Raw genomic sequence first — 14,493 nt, 5'->3', positions numbered from 1 at the left:
CGGGGCTGCGACTCACTGACGCGACTGTTGCTACTTCACAACACTGCTGGGTTTAAAGAACGCGGTAATGGATGGGTAGCTGGTCCCCCGAGGGAGTGTTGCTCGCCCGTCCGTACCTCAGCAAAAAAAGGTTCTTCCGGGTACTACGGTAGTGTTTATTCTTGCCAGCTGCTAGATCTTTCCAGGTGGGGGAGGCTTAAAGCAGTGAGAAAAGGTCATCTAGGGAAGACCTTTATGCTGATAGAGCTCTTATAGGAACTTTGACATATACATTTTCCTCTTACCCACTCTCAGATGGGGAGAGGCTTAAGTGGTGCGATATTGTTTATATATATATGTTTAGACTAGAGAAGATAGTAATATATAGTTATATGTAAATAAAAATCAGAGTTTGTCAATATTTTTATTAATTCACATACAAAAGGGCAAAAAAGCTGTGCAAAGTTTTTTAGCGCGAGCAAAGGGGCGAAACTGTGCGAGTTTTACTGGTTAGACTGAATGACTGCGCTCCTCCTGTTCACTTTCTGTAAGATTGATAACCTCCCGCTCGAAAATGATTTCCTTTTCAGGTACATCATCATCTGCCTTTACTCCATCTGCCGTCTTTACTCCACCTGCCGGCTTTACTCCATCTCCAGCATTTACTCTCACGTCGGGGGTTTTCCCTTCCTTCTCCGACTGACCGTCAGGGTGCGCTTCAAGGTCGCCAGTTTGTTCAGCACCCGCCGCGGCAGTGACCTCAACAGAGTCATCAGATTGAGCAGTATCGAGCGTAGAGAGGTCCACAACGAGGTCATCAGACTGACATGAGGGAAGGCTCTGCGTTTCATCGTTGTCGAGATCTGGTTCTTTCTTCATAGGCTCCTCTATATCAGATGAACTGATCCCATCTTCCACAGGCTGTAAGTCATAAAGAGAACATATTTATCACTTTCAAATAAAGGAGTGGGACTCGTCTCTAATCTACCAAAGGAGGGAACATAGAAAGACATACCCTTTCCTGAGGAAGTCTTTGTTTGCGTTTCCTGCTATCATCACAATGACACTGCTTTAGGAGTTTGAAGCCGGTGTGTTCCTTCCCTTCCAATCTACCAGCCGATAAAATCAAAACTTTACAAATTCTGACTGGTCCAGTGAAAACTGTTGAAGAAAAAAAAGGAGACTCAACTTTAAAATTATTATAAGTCTCTTGCGCTCGTTTTGTTTCGTTAATATTCAAAGAGAAGTATCCAATCTACCAGCCGATAAAATCAAAAACTTTACAAATTCTGACTGGTGCAGTGAAAACTGTTGAAAAAAGAGACTCAACTTTAAAAATTATTATAAGTCTCTTGCACTCGTTTGTTTCGTTAATATTCAAAGAGAAGTTTTTAGCAAAATAAAATGTCTCGCTTACCAGAATCGAGAATGTCTGCTTCCTTCACCATGATGAGAGTAAAAAGGCTATGGAGAGGTCAGCCTCTATCTTTTGCGGGGAAGACAGCTTCAGCGGGCTCTTATATACAGCTCAGAGAGGGCCTTACCAGCCAGGAGGGGTATTTGGGGGATACTCTCGTCAGAGGTGACCTTCCTCACAGAGGGAAGCACAAAGATAACCTTGTCTACTTAGGCAAAATGTATTTTCACAAGGAGGTAACATTTTAAAATTCTCTCTAGCATATGCTATCACTAATCTGTCATTGATAAAAAGCGATTTTTCCGAGAAATTTTTTTTAAAAAAATATAAAGCTCTTTCTAATCCCACAAGGCTTGCTTTATGAATAAACATCATAACATATAGACCGCAAGTGAGTGAAAAATCACTTTGTGTTCTGCCAGATAAACGATATAAATATTTAATTTTATTTAGTTTAAAAAATTTTTTTAAATTTATGCCATAATTCTCTGGTTTTTTCCCGTAACTGTCAAAGAAGAAGGATAGACTATTTTTCTTGTCCAAGAGAAGAGAAAAAAAATGACCCATTACTTTTGAGCTGTACGAAGGAAGAATATTACTTACAAGCACTATGGGCCTGTCTGAGGGATAGTCATCTAATCTTATTTGCTGTAGAGCGTCTATAGTGAAACAGCCAATATATGTGACTTTATTTCCTAGGGCGGGAATTAAACTATTATTTATTTCTGCGCAATTCATTTTTTATTTATGCTCGCACATCACAATGAACAGATCTATTCTGGTCGATGGATAAAACACCAGTGGTCTGAGCAAATAATAAAACTACCTTATTATGAGGGGCGGGCTTAGAGAACTGTAATTCAATTCTCAAGTTACCAGATTTTTCAATCGGGAGAGCGTCTTCCACTTGGCTGTCGGTTAAATTGAAAATATTGATGGTTCGCCCGGAGGCGAATGATTCATAGAGAATTAAATTTTCTTCCTCAATGCCCAGAGAGTTAATTGCCTCATAATATAATTTACTATAATGATGGGGGAAATCACTGCTTATGCGATAAACTGTATTATTATTAATACATACAGATAAACTGGCTAGATCCCCATGCTCAAAATATAGACCATTCTCCTTATGTTTTCCTGCATAGGCTGTCATGGGCAAAATTACCATGAAAATTTTGGCGGGAATTACATGACCCCATGGCTGATCTATTAGGAGGCTCGTTTGATTGTGACCTAGCACATAATTTTTACTTAGAGTGCGATTAAAAGTATATATTATCGGCTTTGCGTCTAAGGCTTGTTCAAGGCCATATAAGCTGATGTATATGGGTATACTCTATTAAGCCAAAGTTTAGCGTAATTAATATGGAGCTGGTATGTGCTGGCATCATCGTCTGTTTTCAGAGTCCACGCTTGAGGGGATAATTCCAGCCTAATTTTTAAATCGATATTGTCAAGCAGATATTGGTCCAGAGTGGATATGTCCAGAGCCAAGAGAAAACACAGAGTTATGCCCTGTTCTTTATCATTCTTTGTCAGTATCTGTGGTTCTTTTGCCGATGTGCGGGCGAAATAGGCTGTATCGAACAATTTAGTTATACCTTCTCCTCCTTTAAAGTCGGGCAAGAGATACCCCAGTCGGGCGATACTCGGCAACTGGCTTCGTTTTACTGAGCTGCAGAGTTTAATGAATGACCAGTAATTAAAACTAGAATTTGTTTCCGTTATTTGCTCGCCCAGGAAACACTGGACACTTTTAAATAACGTGTTGGAAAATCCATTGATGAGTGCGATGTTGCTTGTTTCCCCTAGTGGACTTTGCCCATCAGCCTCTGTTAGAGTCACTCTAAATTCTATAACTATTTTGCCTAAATCTAGAAATGCTCCGGGAACTCCAGGAATTCTAAATTCTAGAAAATTATCTTTTAGTTTTTGAGAGAGAGGAAGGTTTACTGGTAGAGTATCAAAACTCTGAGTGCGAGCTATGGAACTCTCAACTTGTCTCAGTCTATGCGGTCGCGGGAATTGATTAATGACGCTGGAAGAATAATCATTTAACGGGACTTTGAGTCCGCTGTTTTCAGCCCCGACACCCGCCATGGCTAATAAGCAACTGTTTATACGAGAGAGAATACATCCGTTTTATAAGCAACTCGGCTTCGTCGGCGTTTATTTAACTTGCATTTATTATTCAGCCGTCGCTTAGTCACCCTGCTTACTCGGCCGCCCGTAATAACCTTCTTTGCGACACCTTTTAAAGCATCTATCCCGTGAGATTTAAGAGCAGCTTTCATGTCTGTTTTTCCAGACTGATAATCATCGAGCATTTTAGTTCCAAATTCTACTGCACTTGGCGCAGCCACTCTGAAAAGAAAAGGTAAAGCTCTTTTAGCTAGACCCGCTAAAGCCGAAAAAAATCCCCCACCTCGGACTCTGTATGGCGCATGAAAAGTTTGTATATCTCCCAGACCACCTCCCACATGGGAGGGTTTTAGGGAGAATAAACTCCGAAATTCCTGCTCAGAGGGCACTTGAAAGGGTACACGCATGTTTGGCGGTTAGAGAAACAATAACCATTTTTACGCAGAGTTGGTTCTATTTATTTATCGGTCTTACATGTAACACTACGGTAGTGGAATGACCGCTTTCAAAAGACAGATTACGACCAAACTGATCTGTCATTTTGATAGCTATTTTATCTAATTTAGTTACGCATAGAGGTTTGTACATCATAGGATGAGCACCTTTTGAATAACTCTCCTGAAAGGCGAAAGCATCCAGAATATTGACTAACTGACTACCGTATATTTGCGGTTCCACAATATCACTATATATTAAAACATAATCAACTCCGGCAGTGGGATCAGGTTTGAATGGGGCAATCTGCTTGGGGAAGGAGGTCCCCTCGGGCGCGTCACTACGAAATAAATAATATTTTTCAGCGCTGCTAAGCCCAAGCACCCGAGCTATTCTCGGTTTAAATTGAGCTTTAAATGAAGTGGCAGCATTGTTTTTTCCCGTAAAGGTTCGCGATCTCGTCGAAACTAAAACCCTCCCAATTCCGTCATCATAATTGAGTATTTTCCCTTTCGGGAAATGTGCCGAATAATTATCTCTAAAGGCTTTTTTTAAATCTGCTGTTAGCTGTCGATTAATTTCTTCAATAATATGGCTGGCATCTGTCGATAACACATCATTTTTTGGTAGAAAGTGATTGACTATTTCTTCTGTGCTTATTCCTGTTTCAGTAATGTGATTTTGTATAATGTCAATACCGCATTCGGCATCGTCTCTTGTTAGAACATTGAATTTTTTGGGATACAAAACATTAAGCAAGGCTATTTCGTAGTTCAAGGATGGATTTAAAGGCGTTGCAGTAATTATATTTTGAAAGGCCGAAGCTGTATTGTCGAAAATGTCAATATTTTCTAAACTGCTCAAATAGATATATTTCCCCGGACCCCCTCTGTCCATGTTGAGGGACAGAGACAGTATGAGGCAAATACAAAATATAGACCATTATATATATTTTTTAAAGGCTTAAAAAACTTTAGTTTGAAGACTTTACATTTTTATTTTTTTATTAGTTACAGCATTTAGGAATAAAATATCCACATCATCGTGCTGTCGTTTGCGTTTTCCGCGTGAAGTGACCTCGACTCCATCAGGCATGTCCATTTCACGCATGCCACTGTCTCGTTTAGTTCCAATCCCACCGGCTGGTCCGACATCAGCACCGTTGACACCGCAGCTGCCGCTGCTGCAGCTGCTGTTGCCGCTGCCGCCACCGGCACTGCTGCCACCGCTGATGCTGCCAGTGCCTTGCTTCTCCACAGACAGCTGTAGTATTTCCCGTTCTAGAGCTTCGGGGGAGGCGCCGCGTTCAATTTCCACCTCATCTAGGATGATTTTAGGTACTGCCAAGTATGGGCTCACTGACGGTACGAGCAAGCATGTCTGAATTTCCCGTTTCAGTAATATGTCTTGAAATATGTTAATGAGAGGGAGATATTCAGTGTGCCATTCATCGGCCTGTTTTCTGCTCATGCCAATGTACTGGGGTAAAATTACCCGTTTGATGTTGCCAGGCTATCACCGCCCGTCCCAGGGACACCAGACATAATTTAAACCAAATTCGTCGATTCTGTTGCGTGTCCTCAAACCGCGTACATAATGCGTGTCGAGACTACGCTCTAATTGCTGTTGCGCAATTTCATTCTTTTCAAGACAAGGACCCGCTGAGAACTGACATATTAGTGCTGCAAGGTGGGGTCTTAAAAAATCCTCTGGCCTGTCGTCAAGGGTGTTGGTGCATGGTGGGGGTGATTTTAGGACAATTTCCCCGGGTGTGCCCCGATCTGCAGCTATGGCACGGTTCACCAGGATTAGCGATTTTCGCTCAATTTTGGAAAAAGGATATTTTTCCCAGAGTGAAAGAGCCGGCTCGTAGGGGCGAGCAGAAGTAGCGTTGTGGGGATACACGATACAATCCCCATATTCCAGGAATTCTTCGCCCGTTATTCCCCCGACAATTACTGGAAATTTATATTCCATTCTCGTCAACAGTTGGGTTCCTTAGAGTCCTCGCTGAGGGAGTGAGACGGATAATGTTTATCGGTACGTCGGCGGCGGGGTTTAAATACCGCGCTGCTGTAGCCTCCCACTCCTGCGGGTGGGTTTGGTAGGGGTTTGGGGGACCTCTCTAGGTCGACATTCGTCTAAGGTGCTTATACAAGCTTTGGGCCCCTTCAAAAGCTTCTATCATATCCCGGAAATCATGCGTAGCATATTCTAAGCGTCTGATTTCAGCCGTCAGTTCTTTCTGATTAAAATTGTCATATAATTTTTCAATTTCATCAAAAGTCTTAGTAAATCTGGTCATGGGGCAATTGACTTTGAAGGATTCGTAGGTTTGCCATAAACTTTGTATCACACAAGCTTTGTAACACACTTGCTGATAAATCTTTCGTCTTGACGTTAATTGATGTAATAATATCGACAAACTGGGGTCCTTTTCTCCTTCTTCATTCAACGGGAGATTAATTCTCTCGGGATAATCAACTGATGGCTGGTCCATTTTTTTTTTTTTTTTATGAATAGCACTTCGAGAAGGAACTTCTTGTCTCTATCCTGTCCCGGTATTTACTAAAGCGGGCAAAGCTCTTCTCTCGACTTTATGAAAGCTTAAATTTCAATAGGCTAGCCAGAGCGGCTTTTTTTCCGCGGTCTTTTTAACATAAAAACCGCCTAATAATTGTTTTCTCGCCTTGTGATTTTTTATAAATCTTGGCTCTAATCTAATAAGGCTCACTAATTCCCCTACAACGGGCAAAAGTTTTTTATCGATGTACGCTCGACTGCTTGTCAAAGATTTAATGATTTGTAAGATGTTTAAATTATGGTATGGAGGGAATAAAATACCTCTCTTATCCCACCGAATGAAAGAATTATTATTCTTGAATAGATTCAGCATAGATTTCGCGTATGGCAATTCTTCTCTCGTGAAATACAGATCAATTATTTCATTTAAATTTGGGGAAGAGTCCTCAGGCGAGAGAGAAAGACTGTTGTTTTTTCTTGATATTAAAGATAAAAGTATTTCCGGCGGGAGTTTATTATTATTGGCTATTATTATTTTCTGTTTCGGATTTTTTTTTTTTTACTCTTAGACTCCTCGCGGCAACTACCGCGGGCGCGCCCGCCACCGCAGCCGCCGCAGCCGCCGCCACTGCCGCCACTGCCGCCACCACCGCCACCGCCGCGGGCGGCATTACAGCGAGCGAGCTTATTTGTTTTTTTTTTTTATGGGGGACTCACCAGTCTCAACAAAGAGCTCGGGTGGGTGCCCGCTCGTGGGAGGTGGTAGCTCGAAGCGGTAATTACCCTTATGAGGGCGAGTTGCTACGCTGGGGCAGGAGCTGACCTTCTCATCCTTGCTTTGGGCTGGTTTCACTTTCACTCTCGAGAGGCTGGAAGATTCCTTCCTACGCGCCATAGTGGTGGTTGCAGTGCTTCTGCGAAGGCGGGGAAAAGGAGATTCGCGCTTAGGAGTGGGTAAGATATTTGTTCCATTTTTAAAAATATATTTTTCGGCGGTTAGCCGAGGGATGAGACAAAATTCCTTTACCACCATTTCGATTATTTTTTACTTTATAAAACTACTAATCAGCGAGATGACCAGAGGTAAGAGTGTAGTTAAGATGGCTCCTCCACGCTTCGAAAGAAGAATATTTTTTTTTTTATAAAGTGGAGTTCGTTTACGGGCAACGGTGAGAATGTCTCCTCTAAACTTCTTTAATTTGCTCAAAATAGTCGGTTCTACTGTTAGATTTTTCTTAAGAAAATTAGTAAATATCTCAGATATGCAATTAATTTCTTTTTTTTTTAATTCCTTAATAATGCGATTGCGAGCTTTAGCTGGAAGTTTGTTTAATAAAATTAATAACTCTCTGTGTTGCACTGCTAGGGGCTTACCCCTGTCTGACATTTTGCAAGTCCTTCTCGTGCACCCAGCTATCTGCACTTCGGGGATAACCCACCCAGCTCACCAGATATTCTCTACTGCCGTCAGTTTTTCTTCTCCGTCTCAATATTTTAATGGGAAAAAATTCAGGTAGAGATGTTTCTATTAATTCCTGAGCGTAAAATTGCCCGAGTATTTTTTCCCCGCTCAGGTCGATAAGAGAATATGTGGGGATTACTTGCGAATTATCAACCGATTGGATTTTAAAAATTTCTTCGGTGTTTTGAGGCCAATAACTCTTGTGAAATATCCCCCGGTGGCTAGTTATCCGCACATGCGCTCCAGGAGTCAGTCGTGGACTAGTACGAGGCTGATGAGGACGGGCATTTAAATACATTAGCCCAAACTGCCGACGAATGTCTCGAGGAAGACTCAGAGAATGCACTTGTTGTGGAGTTTGACCTTTCTTGAGAGAGGTGTGAGGAGTTGAGTTGTAAGTTTCTACTATGGCTGGTAATACCTCTATATATTTTAAAGAATTTGTTAAAGTCATATAGCGGTAGATTCTATGCTTAAGCGTGCGAATAGCCCGTTCCGCTATTGCAGCCTTAGTGTCCGAGAAGGTACTGTATAATTTAATATTTTTTTTTTTTAGGTAATTCAGAAGAGGACGATTATAAAACTCGGTCCCTCTGTCCGTGTGTAATCTCGAAATTCCACGGAAGGTGGGGCTTTCTATAATATTTCGTAAGGCTGACAAGACGCTTTTTGAGTTTTTTCTGACTAGTCCTACCGCCTTCATTAACCTTGAAAAGACATCTATGCATAACAAAATATATTTAATGCCACCATTGTGGGAATGTAATAAAGTCATGTCCGCCAAGTCGCAGGTGAGTATAATGCGAGGGGCAGCGGCTATGATTTTCCGTCTGGGAAATCGCAGAGGCTGCAATTTATGCAAATTATAGGCCCTCTGAGAAGAGAGATAATCTACTACGTCTTTATAAGTAATAGAGGCGTTTTTCTCCCTAGCCGCTCTAAAAAGTTTGTTAACATTCCCAGTAAAGCCCCCGGGGCTATTGACGTCTCTATATACTTTTTCTAGAATTTTCTTTTTATGTGAATTTAAGGCCATTTTTGTTTTTACCAGTGGTATACAGTTTCACAGTTGCCCTCTCCGGTAATGAAGCTTCGTAATTGAATTTCCTCTGGAGCGGTTAAATCAACCAGAAGATAGCCGTATTTATCCGCAGTGACGTGACGATATATCTCAACAAATTTCGGGGCTAGATTTTTTCCATAAATTTGTCGCCCGAGACATTCCAACTGAGACAGATCTCGTTGTCTTAATAAAATATATTGACTACAATTAAGCGTGATCGTGCGAGCGTATTTTCCTTGTGGAAATAAATTTTGAGATATGAGAATTACGGATATTTGCTCGTGTCTTCCTCTAGTAAAAATATTAGCTATAATATCACTCTTAACTGCTTCATTAAAAAGGTCATCAATTATATACAGAGAGCTATTGTCTGTCTCAAGGGGATTTTGGTAATCCGCCGGGTTAATGAGACCTTTCACTAAAATGATTTTCTCACTAAGAGAGGTGTTTTGTTTCAAAGGGTGAGTTTTATCATCCAGACTGGAAATGATTATTCTCGCGAAAGAACCGGCATATTTTTTACATAAACGCTCCACTAGACTGCTCTTGCCTGCTCCGCTAAAACCAGCGACAAGTATTCTTGCAGGCTCTCTGAAAATATTCAACTCTTCCTCTGTAAAGGTACAGACCTTGTCCATCTTCCCATCTCAAATGAGCCTTTTTTGTGGAAGAATCATCTTATATATAAACATTTCTTTTTAGTTCAAAGCAGAGGGGAGGGAGGGGGGAGTTTATCCCGGAGATGAAGATAACAATGGCAGCATGACCTTCTCCCGCCAGAAGACCATAGAAAAAAAAGCCCGACCGACAGTGAAGGTCGTCTGGATATTACGCAGTTTCACTACCTCGGGCGGGGGGAGCCCCTACGCCAGGTGGTGGTGGGTAGAATGGAGGTCACAGACAAAGAGAAGCAGGCTCCGCCACTTTCTGCCGGCTGATGCCTATTTATTTTTATTTTGGGGAAAAATATATTATTATTATTATTATTATTATTTTTAAGAATATTTAGTTTTGGCGATGGACAGAATCTATAAATTAATTAATCTTTCCCTCGCCTCGGCTTTATACAAATGGGAAATTCACATGACTATGGCAATTTACGTAATCCTCCCTACTTGCCCGGTCTAAATTCTTATTTTTTCGTTCGGGAAAAGAGTTCTTCCCAGATTTTATCCCTCTTACTTTATTGACAATAAGAAATCTTTTCTAGATTATATTTATAATATATAGACTTGCAGGGATTTTTGTTTAAAAGATTCTCGTGAAAATAGAGAGAGACTGATGTGAAAAACCGTACCTCTACTTTGGGGAAAATTAAGTATCTTATGAGCACGCTATCCTAAAAGCGTGCTATAAATACGCTCACCTTTTCGTGTAGGGCGAAAGGTGCTCTTCCCGCTCACTCAAGAAAGTTACCAGCTTAGATTAGAGCAGGTAAAAACTTCTCTATCTATGGGAGATTAAAATATTATCTATAATTTAAATAATTTATGGAATATGAAAGTGTGAGTGTGTAATTACAGCTATGACTCGTCACCCAGCTCGCAGATGCCACCTATGCGGGCGATTATACCCTCAGGATGCAGCTCACCACACATTCTCCTGTAGTTTCTGTGGGCTATCAGTGTGTGTAGCGAATGTCACAGCTCATCGCAGGAGATGCGTGACAGGTGAGATTACCAGGTTATTGCTCTGAATTGATGTTTTCTTAAAACTGCTATTTTCAGATAATGAAATAAGTCTTTGAGCTAATAATAATTTTTTCCAACAGTTGGGGCGGGGCAATACTCCAAGCAGATGATCCGGGGGGCGGGCCAGGAAGAAAGAGGTCAGCGCTCTTTTCTTAATCAATTATTTTTATTAACAGTCAAACATTTTTAAGATATGTTTATAAAGTATCTCACTAACAAGAATAAAAATCATTTTGAGAACCGCATATATTCCATAGATTGCTTAGCTTCTCCCAGTTTTATACTTTAACAGTAACATTTTTTTAAAAGATTGCTCGAGTTATAATTAGTTTAGTATGACTCTAAAACAAAATAATAATAAATAACTTTCTCTAATTATATTATGCAGATCAGTGTGTGTCCCCCGATGAATCTTCGACCGTAACACTCCCACAAGAGCAAGTTGAGCCGATTGCCGGTCCCAGTGGATGGAGACCAGCCGCCACAAGTGACAGCTCCTCTTCCAAGGATCATTACTACTCTTTCTTGGGTTCCCCCTCTTCTGCTAATCGAAGGTTCACTTCAGGTAAAAAAAATTTTTGTTCAGATGAGGAAGAGAGTGAAATGGGAGACGATTCCATTTCAGAGGAACCGCATATCTTACAGCAGGCGGAATGTTTTCAAGGTCACTTCTGTCGAATAAAATATTCAATTCCTGCCTCTCATAAACACGACCCCATATTATTTCTTCAGTCCTTCGCAACAACATTTATGCAGCATATTATGAAGTTTTTCACTGTTCTATCAGGACGAGCACTTTATGAAAATGCTCTTAGGATTTATGCCGAACTGAGCCTTATTTTGCGCAGACAGTCGCTACTGGGAGAGGATGACAGTCGTGAGCATTATATAACTTTTCCCGCGCAACTAGTTACACGAGATGATATATCTCGGCTCTTACGGTCATGGAGGGAGTACCTTAGCATGCGATTAGAAACTGAAATTTCATCGGGCGAGGGATCAGGCTTCATACTAGATTATATAAAGGGTTTTCATATTGTAATATGCAAGAATGGAGTGCGTGGATACCTAGGAGACTATATAGAATATCCCACATCTTTACGAGGGAAAAATCAGATATTTAACCCGAGAGGAGTAAAAAATAGCTGTTTTATTCAATGTCTGGCGGCCTTTTTCTGTCGTAGACTTGGCTGGGGCTGGTATAAAATCAGACGATATTTATCTAGATGTGATAGCCTTCAGAAATTTGTCAATTACTCGCGAGTGACTCTCCCTGTCCAGTGGAGTGACATCCACAAACTCGAGTCTGACAACAAAATATCAATATTTATTTATTGCTTAACTTCTCATGAAGGGACCTATCATGCTACTTTATGTCGTAGGGGTAGTAATAAATATTCACTGGTAGTGCCCTTGTTATTGTTGGGAAAGACTCATGTAGCTTTAATCAAGCACTTCCAGAAATATATGAGAATTTTCTCCAGAAAACATTCACGCAATAAGCACTTTTGCTTGAATTGTTTAAGTGAATATAGTGACATTTGCAACTTAAAAACTCATTTCAATTCATGCGACAACCAACAAAAGTTGATTTTTCCCCCAGCTGGAAGCGTTTGTAAATTCAAAAATACTCACAAGGGCTACTTGCCCTCTCATACTGCCTTTGTGGATTTAGAAGCCTATCTCGATAATCGTAAGCCAGAGGGGGTAATAACAGCTAGACACGTAGCAATAGCTTATGGCTATATAGTGATAGACAGAAATAACACTATAATAGATAGATATGTCCATCGGGGGGTACAGTGTATTGATCATATGTATGATAGACTTTCGTCTTTATGGGATTGGATAAAGATGAACACTCCCTGTTATCCACTTCATATGACCAGGGAGCAGCATATACATTTTGCCATACAGAAGAAGTGCAACTTCTGTCATCAGGACTTTACTCTTACCAAACCAAAGGTGAGGCATCATGACCATCTAATGCCTAAGGCTAATTATTTAGGAGCACTCTGCAATAATTGCAATTTAAGGCAGAAAAATTCAGGTAAATATTTGCCTGTTATTATTCATAACCTATCATATGATATGGCTTTGATAATTAAAGAACTAAGTGTTAAAGCCCCAATCAATGTTTTAATGAAACAGGGATATAAATTCCTAAAGGTAGAAATAGGAGCACTACGTTTCCTGGATAGTCTAGCCTTCTTGTCCGCTGGTTTGGCTAGTTTGGCTCAGGCGCACATAGCTTCAAAATCACCCTTGAAATTCACAGAGGCGATGATAAGTCATCTACCCCCCGAAAGTTGGGGATGCTTATTAACCGGCAAACAAGTGTTTCCTTATGAATATTGCAGCTCCCCAGAAAGGCTCGAAGAGAAGACTTTACCCCCAAAAAGAGCTTTCTACAGTTCTCTGTCTAAGAAGCATATTAGCCAAGAAGAATTCGATCATGCTCATCTGGTTTGGGAGAAAACAGCCTGTCAAACTCTAGGAGACTATCTCCTAGTATATCTCAGCTGTGATGTAGGACTTCTGGCTGACATATTCACCTTGCATAGGAGATTATTATACAACATCTATAATCTAGATGTTGTTCACTATGTTTCTCTCCCCGGCTTTGCCTATGATGCCTTCTTAAAAACCAGTGGAGTGGAATTAGAATTAATTACTGATCAGGAGCTTTATAACATCATACAGTCTAATATAAGAGGCGGCTTCACTACTGCTGTTAGGACGTTTGCTCAGGCCAATAACCAGTTCATTAATCCCAATTTTGATGAGAAAAACTTAGTAAGTAAATTTTTGCTATACTGGGATTTTAATTCTCTTTATGGTTCTTGCATGACTGAGGCGCTGCCCTACGCAAACATTCGAAAACTCTCACCCGCAGAAATGGCGAGTTTTCTCGCAAATGGCGGTCTTCTCCAGAAGAATCCTCAAGACTCTATAAAAGGTTACTGGCTTCTTATAGACACTCTAGGAATAGCCCCAGAATTAGCTCGCTACACGGATGACTTACCACTATGTCTCTATCACAAACAGATAACATTAGATGATCTATCTGAGTACAGCAAACAGCTATTGGCTATCAGTAATCAAAAACTACCCCGTAAAAATACTAAATTAGTGGGGGACCATCTCCCCAAACGAAACTACCTAATATCATTGCCTTTATTGCAGTTGTTCTTGGAGATAGGTCTACAAATTGAGAAAATTCATAGCATATATGAATTCTCACAAGGAAAATATCTGGCGGGCTTTGTTGAAACGAACGTGAGGCAACGTAATAGTAGCACTAGTAAAGACTGTCAGCGATTATTTAAATTGTTGACCAATTCTGTATTCGGCAAGACATTGTTTAATCCATCAAAATATGCCAACAAAACGAAGCTCATAACATCAGCAGGAGCATTTTTGCGAGCGGTGAGTAAGCCACTATTTAAGAAAGCCATAAAGCTTTCAGAAAACAAAGTATTGGTTACGACGGGGACGCCAGCCATAAAACTCACTTACCCTAATTACATAGGTTACCAGATACTAGAACTTGCCAAATTTAAGCTGTACCATTTTTGGTATATGATTCTTAAGAAAACATACCAAGACAAAATAAAACTAGTCTATTCAGATACCGATAGTGTCATCGCCTGTTTAGAGGGCATCAAAAACCTTACTGATGAGATCGGTAAGGAACCATTGAGGAAATGGATAGACACATCTAATTTCCCCACAGATCATCCTCTCTACAATGACTCAAGGAAGGGATCTCTAGGCTTAC

General features: G+C 40.7%; 1 protein-coding gene across 1 annotated transcript; it reads right to left on the bottom strand.

The window, feature by feature from the left end:
- Positions 1-353: 353 nt before the first annotated feature.
- LOC138853331 (uncharacterized) lies at positions 354-1,232 on the bottom strand. The gene is made up of 2 exons (XM_070089471.1): positions 995-1,232; positions 354-900 (listed from the first exon to the last, which is right to left on the bottom strand). Exon 2 carries the CDS (start codon positions 856-858, stop codon positions 490-492), a length of 369 nt encoding a protein of 122 aa, XP_069945572.1. The 5' UTR covers positions 859-900; positions 995-1,232; the 3' UTR covers positions 354-489.
- Positions 1,233-14,493: the final 13,261 nt, after the last annotated feature.

This window comes from Cherax quadricarinatus, chromosome 2, assembly GCF_038502225.1.
Source record: "Cherax quadricarinatus isolate ZL_2023a chromosome 2, ASM3850222v1, whole genome shotgun sequence".
In the NCBI taxonomy this organism is placed as follows: Eukaryota; Metazoa; Arthropoda; class Malacostraca; order Decapoda; family Parastacidae; genus Cherax; species Cherax quadricarinatus.
This window is presented reverse-complemented; position numbering and strand designations above follow the sequence as displayed.

Bases quoted from the DNA above. Each gene is read 5' to 3' on its own strand.
- LOC138853331 (XM_070089471.1), bottom strand. From the start codon at position 858: ATGAAGAAAGAACCAGATCTCGACAACGATGAAACGCAGAGCCTTCCC.